Source organism: Schistocerca americana, chromosome 9 (assembly GCF_021461395.2).
Source record: "Schistocerca americana isolate TAMUIC-IGC-003095 chromosome 9, iqSchAmer2.1, whole genome shotgun sequence".
In the NCBI taxonomy this organism is placed as follows: Eukaryota; Metazoa; Arthropoda; class Insecta; order Orthoptera; family Acrididae; genus Schistocerca; species Schistocerca americana.
In genome coordinates, this window is record NC_060127.1 from 137,859,801 (window position 1) to 137,877,176 (window position 17,376).

General features: G+C 40.6%; 1 protein-coding gene across 2 annotated transcripts in view; it reads left to right on the forward strand.

Moving 5' to 3' along the window:
* The window catches only part of LOC124550991 (double-strand break repair protein MRE11), a 149,551-nt gene that overhangs the window by 47,003 nt on the left and 85,172 nt on the right, over positions 1–17,376 (forward strand). For both annotated transcript variants that reach the window (XM_047125821.1, XM_047125822.1), the window contains 2 exons: positions 7,491–7,681; positions 14,048–14,111. In XM_047125821.1, the coding sequence (XP_046981777.1) occupies positions 7,491–7,681; positions 14,048–14,111 (255 nt within the window). The remainder of the gene's footprint in view (positions 1–7,490; positions 7,682–14,047; positions 14,112–17,376) is intronic.

Consider the following 17,376-nt stretch of genomic DNA (forward strand, 5'->3'; position numbering starts at 1 on the left):
CATTCTAGCTGCAGTTTATCATGGGTCGGTGGATCAATGTAGGATACCAATAAATTGGAAAATAGTGCAGGTCATTCCTATTCAGAACACCAAAAAGTGCAGTCAAACGGTGTCGCATTTGATGTTAGTAGTGCAGTATATAATAAGATGTTGATGATTCAGGTGGCAGAGGGCAGTAACTTCATATAAAGGCAGTGTGTAGTGTTAAGTGTTTGCATATGCCTTTACTGCAAATAGGAAACAGACACGTACAAGGAAATTGGACACTAATCACCAAATCACCAAGAAGTTGAACCGTTCCAATAGTGTCATTGATAACGGAGAGAATGGAAAATACGGGTAAAGTAGAAAATTATCTGAGACATCGAAATGGTAACTTTCACTAAAAGCGAGGGCCACAAAGTGTAATTATGTCAAGAAATTACTGCTGAAACCTGCTCTAACACCAAAACGTAAACAGACTTGATTAGAGTTTGCTGGAAAAATATGTCATGGACTTCAGAATGGGATAAAGTGATCTTCATTGATGAGAAGTAGTTCAGTTTATGGGCTGGATGGATTTCAGTACTATTATCATGATCTGAGAACAGAACAGCAGGTAAGAATGAGCAGAAATTTTGGTGATGGAAGTTTTATGATTTGGGCAGCCTTCAGGCCTAAAGATAAATTGTGCATTAATTGACTGAACACTAGAATTAATTCTTAACACGTACGGAACTAATTGGAATGTATGAGAACCTAGGCGACGAAAGTCTTAACATTTCAACAAGATAATGCATCTGTGCGTGTTTCTACTAAAACCAAAAAGTGGTTTGAAGATGAAGATGTCTTTCCCTGGCCAGCATGTAGCCTGGTTTTGAGTCCTGTCAAAAACCTTTGGGGAACAGTTGCAAGGCATGTTTGTTGCAACGGTAATCAATTTGAGACTGTACATGAGCCGAAAAGAGTGATACGAGAAGAGTTGATCCCACACGTGGATCGTTTGTGCACGCATGCCCCTGTGTGTGTGTGTGTGTGTGTGTGTGTGTGTGTGTGTGTGTGGCTGTAATAGAATCCAAGAAGACCTGCTGAGTGCAGGTGATTGATGCAGGGACTTTGTTGACCCTCAACATAAGTAAATAGAAAGTACTGCACATAAAAAGGTGAAGGGATCCATTTGTAGTGACGTAAAGTGGAATGATCACTTAAAAGTAATCTGAGGAGAAGCTGACTCTGGCCTGAGATTCATTGGAAGAATCTTAAGGATATGTAATTCGCCTGTGAAAGTAGTGTACATAACACTTCTAAAACCAATTTCTAACTACTGATGATAAATATCATGGCCTCACCAGATTTAAGTAATAGAATAGAAGGAGAAAGAAGACCAGGCAGAGACACATTTTGTCGTAGGATCGTTTAGTCGGCGTGAGTGTCTTGGAGATTCTCAACAGATTTCGGTGACAGACACTGAGAGACCCGTGCATCACAGAGAGATTAGCTGTCGAAGTTTGAGAGAACGTGATCCAAGAAGAGTCAGGTGACGTATTGCTTTTTCCACATGCGTCTCATGAAATGATCACTACGTGAAAAATCGGAGAAGTTAAAACCAGTAGGGAGGTTTGTGGACAATCATTCTTACTGTACTTTATCTACGTTTTGAACAGGGAAGGCGGGAAAGATTGCAGTATGGGAAGTTCCCTGTGCCACATTTTGAGTCAGTGGCTTGTGGAGTTACAGATGTAGATGCGAGCTCCCTCTGTTACAGCTGGCTAGGTTTCAGTACTTTACAGTTAACCAGTAGAGTACAGTTGACCGGTAGAAAGGTTCACGTCTGTATTCTGTCACTTTTTGGGAGTGCATCTGGGATATTATTAATTCTTGTGCCGATATTTCAGCTCACGACCTTTCAGTTGATCTCGAGTTGAGTCACTTGCCAGATTTTTGAAGGACTTCACTCTGTGGAGTGGTCGTGCATGCACAGAGGTGACTGTGTCGGTAACGAGAGTGTCGGTTGTAGAAAGAATTTCAGACATGTAGTATTCAGTTAATTATTGTGGGTGTCATGTCAGAATGCAGTGAAGACTTAGAACAGTATTTCCTTTCAGAGTGCAGATGTGAAATGCTCTCCTGAAAAATGACAGAATATTTGATCTGCCGATGAAAACTTCGAGAAACACAAGTTCACATCTATTAATCGTATTTGCACCGTGTCCTGTGTGCCTTAAAAGGATAAGGTGGCAGTTGGAATGTTGTAAGAAAGTACTACAGCAAATCACTGGTTTATTTGGAATGAGAAAAGTTAAATTCCACTTTTTAGAGTTCATTCTTGCATCACAACTCAATACTTCCAACAGTTTGCAGTCACGTCTGTATCACTAAACTACTGCCCATTACTGACCCACTTACAGGTAGTGCATCTGACAGCTTTCAGGATAACAAAAATGTGGTTTTCAGTATTTTGCATTAATTATTGACAAAATTCAAAATGCTGTCATAATCTAATTGTTAAAAGGTATAATCTATGTTCAAAATTTAACACAATTAGCTAAGTATTACAGTGTTTGCCTGATGGTGTGCATATGCCTCAACTTCTTTTGGATGAAAGTATTTGAGAATGAAAGCACTATCACTTGCAACAAACTTAATGCACTTTTTGAAACTTTTTCTCACTGACACACTCCACCAAATGATGAAAGAAAGGTTTACGGGTTACCAAATTTCCACTGTTCATGCAGTAAAATGACAGCATCAGGCGTGACTTTTTAATTACTTCTTTATTACTAACTCTGTTTGCAACACAGTTTACAAACAGTATTGACTTGTACCAACTGAATGTGCTTGCACAATTATATCATTGCACGACACTAGTTTGCGAGATATGATATTGTAAACATTGTAATGTGTGATAACCTAGCTTTTCCTTTAAAGTGCAGAACACATTACCCAGTTGATATTCATGCAGCGTCTCATATTGAGAGCACTTAGCAGCTTCTAACAAATTATAAGCAGAGTTTCTGACCTTTTCTAAACTTTTTCTCTCGTACATGTTTACAGTGCAGATATGTAACACAGTAACTAATTTATAATCAGACATTTGAAGCTGTTTTACACGAGGGAGTTTGATTCTTTAAAGATATGGGTATTACTGGTACATTCTATTTGGAAATCACTGTTATGTCTTTCACAGACATTAGTATGTTACTTGAAATATAAATTCAGCTCTAGAAAGGCTCTTCCTCTCCGTAGCAGAGTGTGTGGTGTTTTGAAACTTTCTGCGGATTAAACCCGTGTGGCAGACTGGGACTCGAACTTAGAAGCTCGGCTTTTATGGGCGATGCTTGACTGAGTGCCTCTCTTGTAGAGTCCACTGTGGAAAGTACTGCTGTGAGGTCAGGTCGTACAAGGTACAGGATACAGGTTTTGGTAGTGGCTTGTGGAGTAGATGTAGGTATGTCATGCCAGATAGCTGTCAGGTGTTGCCTGTGAAAGACGAGCTTCAGATTTCAAGTCCCAGTCTGGCACACAGTGTCAGTAGTGTCTTCGAGTAATATATCTGCCTGTAAAGGTAAAGGTATTATAGTGGGCCTTTTTTCTGATCTGTAGATTTTTGGAAATGTTACCCAAAGCAGAAAAAAGAACTGAGAGTGAAATTGCTTTTCTCGAATTTTGCAAAATGTAGAATAGTGGCTATTTTGTGCACTTTGGGGAAGAGGATTGAAAAACTTGTCACTTACTATCTTCTGTAAATATTGGTTCTACATATTACACAGTCTGACTTCCACATCGAAATTTACTGATGATCAGTTTCATATGACAAGCATCTACGTCTACAGCTACATCAATGTATGCACTCTGCGAGTCACCAAACAGTGCACGGTAGAGGGTATCTTGTACCACTACTAGTAATTTCCTTTCTTGTTCCACTCGCAAATAGAATGAGGGAAAAACTACTGTCTACAAGCCTCCATAAGCGTTCTAATGTCTCCCATCTTCTCTTTGTGGTCGTTATGTGGAATGTACCTTGGTGACAGTAGGCCCATTCCACAGTCAGCTACAGATGCTGGTTCTCTAAAAGAATGTCGCTTTCGCTCCGGTAGTTCTAACTCGAGTTCGCAAAGCATCTCCGTAATACTCGCATGTCTATCGAACCTGCCGATAGCAAATCTAGCAGCCCGAGTCCAAATTGCTTTGATGCGTTCCTTTAATCTGACCTGGTGGGGATCTCAAACATTCGAACAGTGCTTAAGAATGAGTCGCACTAGTGTTTTTTGTGCGGTTGCCTTTACAGGTGAACCACACCGTCATAAAATTCCCCCAGCCAAAGTCGACCATTCACCGTCACTTGTACCATTCTTACTCAATCATTCCATTATGTATCGCTTTTCAACATTACGTGTAGGTATTTAATCGACACGACTGCATTGAGCAGTATGCCACTAATGCTCTATTTGGACAGTATGAGATTATTTGTCCTACATGTCTGCATTAACTTACATTTTTCTACATTTAGAGCAAGCTGCCATTCCTCACATCAACTAGAAATTTTGTGTAAGTCATGTTGTATTTTCCTGCAGTCACTCGGCAACGATACCTTCTGTACAGCATCAGCAGCAAATACGCAGATTGCTGCTTTCCCTGTCTGTCAGATCATATGTATGTACAGAATAAGAGCAGTCATATAACACTTTGCTGGGGCACTCCTGATGATATCCTTCTCTCTGGTGAACACTCACAGCCAAGGACAGTGTACTGTGTTCCATTACTCAAGAAATCTTTGACACATTCACATGTCTTGGAACCAGTTCAGTATGCTCGTGCCTTTGTTAACAGTCTGCTGTGTTGCACTGTCTCAGACCCATTCCACTATTGAGCTTCAAATTGTGATGAAGTGTCAGTTCCTCAGAGCTATATATAGCACATCTTTGAGACCTGTCGGTGCAAAGAAGTAGCTGCCTCATCCCACAATAGTATCAAGATCACTTCCCAGAATAACACCCCCCTGAGTTCAATTCAAAATAAAATGTTCATTTAAATTGCATATGCTTCTACAAAATTACAAAGCATTGGGCAATTACAGTATTTTGTGGCAGGAAAATGTCACAGTTTTAAGGTACTTAAATTAATATTTACCGTATTTACTCGAATCTAAGCCGCACTCGAATCTAAGCTGCACCTGAAAAATGAGACTCGAAATCAAGGAAAAAAATTTTTCCCGAATCTAAGCCGCATTTGAAATTTGAGACTCGAAATTCAAGGGGAGAGAAAAGTTTTAGGTCGCACCTCCAAATCGAAACAAAGTTCACCTAGTTGTAATATGAGACACAATTTAGGTCGAATGAATGACGATACAGCTGCAGTAGTTTGGTTCGAGTCGTAAGCTTAGCAGTTAAGCTGTACCAGGTAGCCATTGCTACGCGTCACGCGCTCCGTCCGTATTTATACGGATACCCTTCCTTTTTCACGTGCTTCGTCTGGTTTGAATTGATTGCTTATTTTTCTTTGATCTGATAAGTGCCGTTCTCTGTGTTATAGGTGTTTACGTCACTCCAAGCTGAAAATGCATTACTGCACTGTGTCGTGCATTGTTTGTCGCATTCTGATAGTGCGTGTTTACGGCCTGTCGCCGCTCGCGGCGTGGCTTGCTTTTGTGCGCGCTACCGCCGCTTACAAATAAAAAATAGGGAGGAGTCGTCTCATTAGCGAAACATTTGTTGTTACTTACACTACTGCTTTCTTTGATAATGATCAACAAGAACCAAATAACAGACTGCGTATGATAGATGATGCTCTGAACGAAATTTTAGCGAAAATTTTTCTCCGTTCCAAAATCTTTGCAGGCGCCTCTTTAGTTCTCTACATTCTGCACAGAAATTAGAGTCATCTTAGATTTAAAAATCTAGTCAGTTGCCGTGCTTCATTTCTGACTGTATCACTGTCAGGCATAAGAATAATACGAATATAAACATGACATGATATGTGTATTCTTCCTCGTTTGCTGTTGTCTCACTCTAGTTTCGTAGTTTATTAGGTAGACAGGATTTAAATGAGATAGTAGCAAACACGAAACAATACATGGCAAAATGTTTATATTCATATTAATCTTATGGCGAAGAGAATACTACATGTGATTCACAATTCATAAAAGCTCCTATTAGCAACCATCTCTTCTCACAGGTAGGAAAAAATTCAGAACGTAGAGTTGGCCATATTGACAAACATCCCAAACAGTCTTGCCAGTCGGATTTTCGTAGTACATTGAAATGCTGCTACATTCGAAGATCAACAATACAGAATTTGTATTTACTTCGTTGGATAATGTACCAAAATGCAGTGGTCGAAACTCTGGGCGGAGGAAAAAGGCTCGTCTTCCACTTTTTTTTTTAAATTTATTTACTGACGCAGAGATTTTGGTGCCAGTATGTGTCTTTGTGCCTACAAAGCATGCCTGTGTGGCGCTACATATATTCGACGGCAGAAGTTAGTTGTGGCGGCACCCACCAACATTTTTCAGAACTCCCGCTTGCTTTGCACTCGATTCTAAGCCGCAGGCGGTTTTTTGGATTACAAAAACCGGAAAAAAAGTGTGGCTTACATTCGAGTAAATACGGTAGTTGGAGATAACTGTCGATGATATCTACTCGCTAGAAGGTAGCACTGTGTTGTATTATTTGGTATGATTGGGATTCCAATAATTTAATGACTTATAAAACTCTTTTTTACTGAGTTTTCACAAAAAAGAATTTACATTGACATCACATGTGCACACGAGCATGATCCCATGCACTCAGTTGAACGAAACTTGCACTGTCCTGGCAATCCTGTGAAGTCATTTGGCAGGCACAGCCACCTAAGTATAAATGAAATTTTAGCAATTGGAACCAGTTCACTTGTTATTGGCAGTAGTATTTTAATTTATTATAATTACAATAAATGATTACCTACTTATTGAAATGCACCATTACGTAGTTAATAAAATTTAAACATAGATTTTCTAGTCAGAATTGAAAATGTACGTCATTTCAGTGTCCACGTGACATGTATTTTTGAGAATCAGAAATTACCAGATTTTAACTAGACATAGAATTACTTTTCCAAACATGTTACTAATACGTCTCATAACCTTACGTTGTGTTGAGTCATGTTGTGGTTTTGCATGTATCTGGGATTATGAAAATGCGGGGAGTATAACAGTGTAAGTCATCTTTCAAAAGTAGATTATTTCGGATTGCTGTTAAATACAAAGCATTTATCGCCTTTCAATGAAAATGCCTGCAGTTGAGTTAATAGCACATAACTTGAATGATCACAAGGTCGCTCATTTGATTCACACTTGCAGCTGCTTTTTTTTCACTTGTTATAAATTCTGTACTTACTACCAAAATGGAAATAGTGTGGAAATATTAATTAACAGATTTTAAATCATATTTTTTAAAATAAAAACAACATATTTTAATTATAATATGTGTGACAGTAGGAGCTTGTTATTTTATTTTATTTTTTCCCCCCTCCAGGCAGCCCTGTTGCTACATCTTTGTGTGAAGGAGAAGCAAAAGAGAAACACTGTGCCATCCTGAAGATCAGGAAGAAGAACTTCAAGCTGGACTTGATACCTCTGCGGACTGTGCGGCCATTCGTCTATGACACCATCACGCTTTCCAAGTGTAATATAAACATGGCAGACGCCAGCAAGCCCTCACATGCTGTAAGTTAGAGATTCCAGCTTGCTGTACATTGGTAATTTTTATATTGTTACCTTATATAATAAATCACAGTAGAACATTTCGCTTTTTTGCCTAATGTCAGCAGTTGTAAGTTAACGTAGTTTCCTATCTTGATTGCTTTTCTGTTTTTTAGGATCTTTACAATTTTATGCATTTTGGCACAAGCCACTACCAGACTCTGCATGTTCATCTCAAATGCTAAAAGCAATTACTTGTTTTTTGTCTGTCACTGTCTTTAGCATTTGGGCGTAGTTCCAGCAGTTCATTTCACTGACAACATTCGCTGATACGAATGTTCTTGGCCTGCCTCTTGGCTTTTTTCCGCCGTAATTTTCACTTACAAGACAGTTTTTAGGAAACTGTTATGTCAGAGTATGTGTCTAATTGATTTATTTGTGTTTCTCTATCCCATGTTATTTAATGTCCTTTTCAGAATTTTTCCTTGTTCCTACAGAGTCCACTCTTCACAACCATAGTCAAAATGCTCCAAATAAATGTTTTGATGAATTTATTTCTTGTTTCCATACAGAGGTAGCGTGTTTATCAATAACTAACTGTTATTTCTGTATTGTTGTTTATTCATTGTAACTCTTCTTTTAATATCCATTATACTTCTGTTGTCATCTGCTATTTTACTTCCCAGTTAGCAAAATTAATGTACCGGGTGATCAAAAAGTCAGTATAAATTTGAAAACTGAATAAATCACGGAATAATGTAGATAGAGAGATACAAATTGACACACATGCTTGGTATGACATGGGATTTTATTAGAACCAAAAAAATACAAAAGTTCAAAAAATGTCAGACAGATGGCGCTTCATCTGATTAGAATAGTAATAATTAGCATAACAAAGTAAGACAAAGCAAAGATGATGTTCTTTACAGGAAATGCCCAATATGTCCACCATCATTCCACAACAATAGCTGTAGTCCAGGAATAATGTTGTGAACAGCACTGTAAAGCATGTCGGGATTTATGGTGAGGCATTGGCGTCGGATGTTGCCTTTCAGCATCCATAAAGATGTCGGTCGATTACGATACACTTGCGACTTCAGGCAACCCCATAGCCAATAATCGCATGGACTGAGGTCTGGGGACCTGGGACGCCAAGCATGACGGAAGTGGCGGCTGAGCACACGATCATCACCAAACGACGCGCGCAAGAGATCTTTCATGAGTCTAGCAATATGGGGTGGAGCGCCACCCTGCATAAACACTGTACGTTCCAGCAGGTGTTTATCAGCCAGGCTGGGGATGACGCGATTCTGTAACATATCTGCGTACCTCTCACTCGTCACGGTAGCAGTTACAAAACCAGAATCACGCATTTTCTCGAAGAAAAAAGACCCCATAACGGTAGATGTGGTAAATCCAACCCATACCGTGACTTTCTGGTAGTACAATGGAGTTTCCACGACAGTTCTAGGATTTTCAGTAGCCCAAATTCTGCAGTTGTGGGCGTTGACGGACCCTCGGAGTGTGAAATGAGCTTCGTCGGTCCCCAACACGTTACTCAACCAATCGTCATCCTCCGCCATCTTTTGAAACGCCCACACCGCAAATGCCCTCCGCTTCACTAAATCGCCAGGTAACAGTTCATGATGCCAATGGATTTTGTACGGATGGCATCGGAGGGTACGCGTCGGTGCCAACCAAACAGTAGTGTATGGAATGCCAGTGCGACGTGCGTCTGCACGAGCGCTGACTTCCCCATGCATAGACGAACCTGCTCCAGTCTCCATTTCTTCCTGAACTGTCTCCGCAGCATTACGCCTTGTGCTCGGTCGGCCACTACGGGGTCTATCGTCTAAACAACCCGTGGCTTCGAACTTCAAAAATTATTCTCGCCACAGCTGCATTTGTCAACGGACCTTTACCCATTTGAATCCCCTTCCTATGGCGATAGGATCGTAACGCTGAACTAGCACATTCCCCATTCTGATAATACAGCTTCACTAAAAGCACCTTTCAGAATGTCAACATGCTGTGACTGCTGGCGCATCTGATTCTCTTTCTCTCTCATTACAGCTCCTTTTATACACGATTGTCATGTGCAGTCACTGACGTTTTGCTGTCTAGCGCCATCTGTCGGACTTTTGTGAACATTGTTTTATTTTATTTTTTATTTTTTTCCTGATAAAACCCCATGTCATTCCAAGCATGTATGTCAATTTTTACCTCTCTATCTACATTATTCCGTGGTTTATTAAGTTTTCAAATTTATACTGACTTTTTGATATCACCCGGTACTTGATTTATCATTTTGTTTACTTTCATAATGTTTCTCTGTGTATGTCTATTCAGTTTATTCCAGTCACGAATTGTACTGAGTTGAAAGGGGGGTGGGATATGGGGGTGATGCTCCGTTGTGGCTGGTCATTGGGTAAGGTGGGTGACTGGGAGACAAGTTGCAGAAGATCTGTTTCTGAATGAGGTAGGTGGGCTACTCTCTGTCTGTGAAGGCCTTAGTGATATCCTCAGCATATTTGGTGAGGGATTGCTTGTCAGTGCAGAGGTGGGGACTGTGGATGACTGGGCTCTGTCCCTATTTCTTGGTGTGAAATGGGTGGCAGCTATCGAAATGGAGGTGGTGTTGGTGACTGGTAGGTTTGATGTGGATATGGGTACTGATCGAGCCACCTGAGTGCTGGAGATCGTCATTGAGGGAGGTATCTTCTAGGGCTGAGGAGAACCAGGTGAAACAAATGGTGGAGAAGGTGTTGAGGTTCTGGAGGAATGTGGATAGGGTGCCCTCACCCTAGATCTAGATCACGAAGATGTCATCAGTGAATCTGAACCAAGTGAGGGGGTTTGCAATTCTGACTGTTTAGGAAGGATTCCTCTAGATGGTCTCTGAATAGGTTGGCATAGAATGGTGCCATGCAGGTGCCCATAGCTGTACCTCAGATTTGTTTTTAAGTAATGCCTTCAAACTAAATGTAATTGTGAGTGAGGATATAGTTGGTTATGGTGACCAGGAAGAAGGTCTAGGTTTGGAAGCCATTTGGCATTGGGAAAGGTAGTGTTCAGTAGCAGTAAGGCCATGGGCATTAGGGATGTTATTGCAAAGGGAGGTGGCATCAATAGTGACAAGCAGGGCATCATGTGGTAAAGGAACAGGAACTGTGGAGAGTCGGTGGAGGAAATGGTCGGTTTCTTTATATGGAAGGGTAGTATGTGGGTAATAGGCTGAAGGTGTTGGTCTACAAGAGCAGAGAGATTCTCTTATGGGGGCACAGTAACTGGCAACAGTGAGGTGTCCTGGATGATTGAGTTTATGGGCTTCAGAAAGCATGTAGAAAATGGGAGTGCGGGAAGTGGTAGGTGTGAGGAGAGAAATGGACTCCAGGTAGAGGTTCGAGGTTCTGAGATGGGCCTAAAGGTTTGAAGAGAGTCAGGAGATGCTGCTGGATTTTGGGAATAGGGTGACTGGCAGGGTTTGTAGGTGAATGAATCTGACAGCTGGCGGAGTCCTTCTGCCAGGTAATCCTTGTCATTCGAAACAATAGTGGTGGAGCCTTTGGCAGCAGGTAGGCTTATAAGGTTGGGATCAGCATTTTTAGGTGGTAGATTGGTTTTCGTTCTGTGGATGTAAGGCTAGTTTGTATATTGAGGGATTTGGGGAATGATGGTGAGGCAAGATTTGAGGTTAAGAAATTCTGTAAAGTTAGCAGGGGCTGATTTGAGAGCAGTGGGGGTGGATCGCAGTTGGATGGAGGAATGAACTGAGTGAGACAGGTTTCAGTATTGGTCTTCATTTGAGTCTGACTGGTAGGGTTGGTGGTGCAAAAGTGCTGCTACTGTAGGTCCTGGCAGAAGGAAAGAATGTCTTTAACAAGTCGTGCAGGGTGATGCAGACCATGCCACATACTGTTCCTGTGTTGTTGCTTGGCTCATGGAATCCTGACCATCATATTACCCATTTACTACTGCCATCCTTCCTTCCACAGTGACCTCCATCTATTCAGATCCCTCCAGACCGTAACCCTCACCAACATAGTCCTGCAAAATACATCAATTAGGCCCAAACCTCCTTGCAGTACTTCCTCTCCATCCGTAAAGTTCTACTGCTGTGCAATCCCAAATTCCTGGGTCCCGTATCACACATTGAAACCCTTGCCCTCCAGAACTAGAACAACATGTACACGTTCTTAAAAAACTCTTTGTCATGGTCACTTCATTCTCCTGCCTTGGACTACCACTATCCACCACTTCTACAGGGACCTCCAAACCTCCCCAACATCCCCTCATAGCTGACAAACCCTGCCTCAGACCTAGTACACTTAAGTCACCCTCAAAAACCCACCACCACCTCCTCCTTACAGAATCCAGAACCTAAATAGACCCGAAACACAGTCGTGAACCTTTCCTCAAAAAGGCTTAGCCCCACAGAAGTATCAGTCCTTTCCAGGGGCCTCACCTTTTGCCCCACTTCCAAAATTCAGTCTGCAGGACTGGTTAAAGACCTTCTCTCCTCTCCTGGTCCCTACAGTGGTAATACTTTTTCGCCACTAACCCTACCAACCATACTCCACCAAATACCTGTTGAATCCTGCCTGACTCAGTTCACTCCTCCATCCAACTGTGATTCACCCCCACTGCCCCCAAATCAGCCCTTGCTAACTTTACAGAATTTCTTAACCTCAACCCTTGCTTCACAAATCACAGTCAAGAATCTCTGTAATGGACTTGAGATTATTACAGAAAACATTGTCATCTTCCTTGGAGAAATACGGGGTGTACATAAAGTCCAGGAACACTTTCAATTATTTATTGCACAAGAACTAAACATTGTACAGATGTCATACATATTGCATTTTGAACAATCGATATGCGAACTGTGAGTGACCCGGCAGACGTCAATATGGTAATCGAATTCTTGCCACACCCGTCCTAGCGTGGCATTGTCGACTGTGGCAGTCGCATCTTGTATTTTCTCCCAGAGCTGTGCTACATCATGTGGTAGAGGCAGTACATACACCAGATCTTTAATGTGTCCCCACAGAAAAAAGTCACACAGAGTGAGATCTGGTGATTGAGGAGCCCATTTCGTGAAACAACTGTCTCCTTCTGTAGCACGGCCGATCCATCGATGTGGCAGCTCTGTGTTCAGGTACCCATGAACTTCACGATGAAAATGAGGTGGAGCCCCATCCTGCTGAAAGATGAACGGAGAGTCCAATTGCATTTGAGGCATCAGCCATTGCTGCAACATGTCTAAGAAGTAACATCCAGTGACAGTGCTCTTTGCGAAGAAGAATGGCCTGTACAGTTTTCGCCACGACAAGGCACAAGAGACATTTACCTTTGGGGAATCACCCTCAAATTCAATGAATTTGTGTGGATTCTTTGTACCCCGGATTCGACCGTTATGCCTGTTCACTTTCTCATTAGTGTGAAAAGTGGCTTCCTTGCTAAAAATCAAGCAATCGACAATGCCATCCCCATCCTCTTTCAATTGTTGCAACTGTGAACGAAACTCAAAATGCTTGTCTTTGTCGTCGTCATCGAGATTCTGCACTAGCTTCAATTTGAATGGTTTCATAGACAGCTTCTATCACAGGACTTTTCCACACTGTCATCGGAGCCATTTCAAGTTCACGGGATGCATGACACACAGATTTCTTAGAACACCTTATAAATGTCTCTCATACACACTTCACATTCACTTCACTCACACTGGGATGTCTGCTTCTCTTTCTTGGGCACAAGCAATCCATCATAACGAGTTTGTTGTGCCAGTGGTAAATGGCCTTGGTGGCTTCTTTCCGTACTTGGTTCTTAACATCTGTTGAACAGGTGTAGCACACTTTTCTTTTTTTTTGAACTACAACGCACAGGAAGCTCACTCTGCACCTGAACTCTCAATGCTTGTGACTAGCGCTGACTATCAGCAAATCACCAAACTACATTGAGGCAGTATACATGAAAAAACTTTCAGGGTTCCTCTTCATAATGACATATGTATGATATCTGTACAATGTTTGGTTCTTGTGCAATAAATAACTGAAAGTGTTCCCAGACTTAATGTACACCCTGTATTCAGAAAAAATACAGCATGCTAGTTACGATAAACACTTGCTTTTATATTGTGGAGAAGAAGAGGAGAACTTTTTAACTGTGAACTTAAAATCCCAGCCTGTTCCTCGGACAAATTTAAATAATGAACAAGACTGTTGAGATCCGCAAGACAAAAAGTGTGCCTTATACGATTCACAGTGACATCGTAATATTAGGTCGGCGTGCAGTTAATTGTAGGTAAATGTTGTTGCGTGTGGCTCCATATGATAATTATATAGAAGTATATCAGTAATTACAATAGTCATGCCAATTCTTTTCTTAAAGGTCCAGAACTACGTGGGGAACTACATACAGAACATGCTGGACAGTGCTGCCAGGCAACTGAGCGGTGAGTCTAAAACTACAAAATGTTCATCTTTTTCTGAGCAGTGTTTGGTCATGTAGAACACCCTGAAGGACAAAGTTCATTGTCATTAACATCAATTACCACAACTGTAGTTTTGACTGTAGGGTGAGTTACAAGTGGGAGATCTATAACTACATCTACATCCTTACTCTGCACTTCACGATTAAGTGCTTGGCAGAGGGTTCATTGATCCACCTTCATGCTATTTCTCTTCTGTTCCACTCTCGAATGGCACATGGGAAAAACGAGCACTTAAATCTTTCCACGGGAGCTCCGGTTTCTCTCATTTTGTTACAAGGATCATTTCTTCGTATGTAGGTGGGCGCTAACAAAATATTTTTGCAATTGGAAGAGAAAATAGGTGATTGAAATTTCATGAGAAGACCCTGCCACAACAGAAAACACCTTTGTTTTAATGACTTAAGTCACAGTCTTTGGTTTGGTTTCTCCACAATATTATCTATGTGATTGTTCCAATTTAAGTTATCTGTAACTGTAATTCCTAAATATTTTGTAGAATTTACAGTCTTTAGATTTGCGTGATTTATTGTATAACCAAATTTTAGCAGATTTCTTTTAGTACTAATGTGGATGGCTTCACACTTTTTGTTATTTAGAGCTAATTGCCACCTTTGCACCATATAGAAATCTTGTCTAAATCATTTTGCAATTGGTCTTGATCATCTGATAGTAAATGACAGCATCATCTACAAGCAATATCAAGAGGACTGCTGAGATTATCTCACATGTCATTAGGACAGCTGAGAGCTTATAACACTTACTTGGGCAGGGTGTATACGACCCAGGACAACCGGGAGAGTGAGAAAAACCTGGGAATTTTTTCATCCAGGAGAAAACCAGGATAAACCCAGGAATTTTCTAGAATCCCTGTAATTTTTGTTTTGTTTTGTTTTAGTTTTCAGTTAAATTTTTGTAATTTTGAGTGGTAAGAAACAATACTCTAACAAAGGATATTATGTATCCCACTACTGCAGAATAATACTGCAGGAATAAAATATGAACGAGAAATAAAAACAAAAATAAAACTGAAGTTGCAAAGGAAATGCACCATATACAACAAAACACAATGCTCATACAGGCGTCTGCCAACAGCAAAATGTGTCAAAGGCCTTAGGAAGACTGTGCAATGCTTCATAACAACAAATTGCCTCTGATGAGTGTGATGTCACAACTGTTTACTTTAGATTCATTTGAGCAGTTGCAGGCATGTTCGTGCGCATGCACAGTTGAGTCGCGCATGTGTTGTACCTTCTCCAGCTTCTGGCTACAGAAGTTTGGCTTTTAGCTGTATATGTAGCAGCAGCAGCAAGCAGCATGATGCTACCCGAAAAAGTTTTACTGGTGCGTGCAAGCTGCCACATTCACTGGCGGCAAACTGTGGTATCTACCCCGGGCGGCAATTTCAGGGAAGGGGAGGTGGGGGGCCTGCCAAATTCATATTCTTGAAGTAAAAAACCTTGTTTCACAAAGCACCTAGTATCCAGCGCGCGTTGGTGTGTCGATTATTCGTATGATTTTGAAACGCGTCCCTGTTTGTTTTTCAACATTTTTGAACATATTATAAGTTTATTTCTGAATGAACCACAAGTTGATTTTTGAAAGTGTGCATAGTATACGTCATTTCTTCGTTTACTGCTCTCATGTCAAATGAAAACAAAATACAGTGGCATGAGTACAGAAGGTTAAAATATGTTATTAGTTTCAGATTTTATTTTATGTGCTCCTTTCTGACAGTCAAGCACTAATCGCCTTGCAGAACAATTAAGTTATTTTTGTCAGTTGGCTAAAGAAATTTGGCTTTTATTAATCTTTTCTGCTGAGGCAGTCAATTTATTTGAAACAAAGTGTTTAATTCCACACTATTGGCTAGTTTCAACTGTTTGGTGCATTTCAAAAGTGCATTTTTTCGTCTTCTAGCACGTATGGCATTATGCCATAATAAAGAACCAAACATGCGATAATACAGTACCAGTACTCAAGAAAATTTACATCCAGATCTGGACATACGAATGTGCACTTTAAGCCGAATTATGCATTTTAGTATGGTTCACGAAATTCCGATACTCTTGGAGTGTCCTCTGATGTATTGTTTCTTTTATGACATAATGTAATATCTTTTACATGTTTCACACCTACGAACATATGGGCTTCCTGCATCATCGTAGCTGCGCAAGCGCAGTGAGGCCTGTTTCTGGCGCTCTCTGGAAACTACTGAAATGAACCTATTTCTAACAGGTCACCAGACAATATTTCGAATGGTTATTTGAAAAGCGTTAATTTCAAAATAAATTTCCTTTTATGCAAGTTGAACTATGTGCAAGAATGTACGATGAATTTCTTAAATTACAGAGTGGTTGTCTCTTTTAAAAATAAAATCTTTGAGGGCATACATTTAGAAAAATTTCGGGCTCAGTTCAGACATTTACGTCTTTATTAAAAGTTTTACTGACACATTTGTGTGATGTATCTTAAAGTGTAACACGTGCAAAAAATATCAACATTATATGTGAAAGCTTAGCACCTCTTGCAGCTTATTAATCTTCAAGACCAATATTATATGTGAAAGCTTTGCTTTTATTGTAGTAATGCTGTGTATATTAATTTAAACCATAAACTTTTCCCATTTGTGTGTATGCGCTACTTAACAGTGATATTGCTGTCGGCTGACTACATCACATGTCTTAACGCTAGAATATCCGCTGCCATCAGCAGGCGAGATCACGGGACGAGCGATGACTGGCTACAAAAGTGCATTGCAATCTTAATTTCAATGCTTCCGAAAGTAACATGTGATGTTTAGTGGAATTTAAATTTACACTTTCGTAATACGAAAATATGCAACATACATGTTGCTGCACATCAAAGATCTTTCAAAAACGTCATCCCCCCCCGCTTCCCCCTCTAAAGGTCCAGGAAGTTCTACGCTGGTGTATAAAACCATAACTGTTCAAAGGATTGATAAGTTTTACAGTACCGAGGAAAAGTATACTGTCACTTAACATGGAAAAAGTATATTTTCACCCAGGAGAAAGTGTAATTTTAACTGGGAGATCCGGGATCCCCCCACCCTTGTCCGCATATACACCCTGTTGGGGAACACCACATATTACTTCCATTTTACTTGGTGACTTTCCATCAGTTACTATGATCTGTGACCTTTCTGACAGGAACCCACAAATCCAGTCGCACAGCTGAGGTGATATTCCATAAGCATGCAATTTGATTA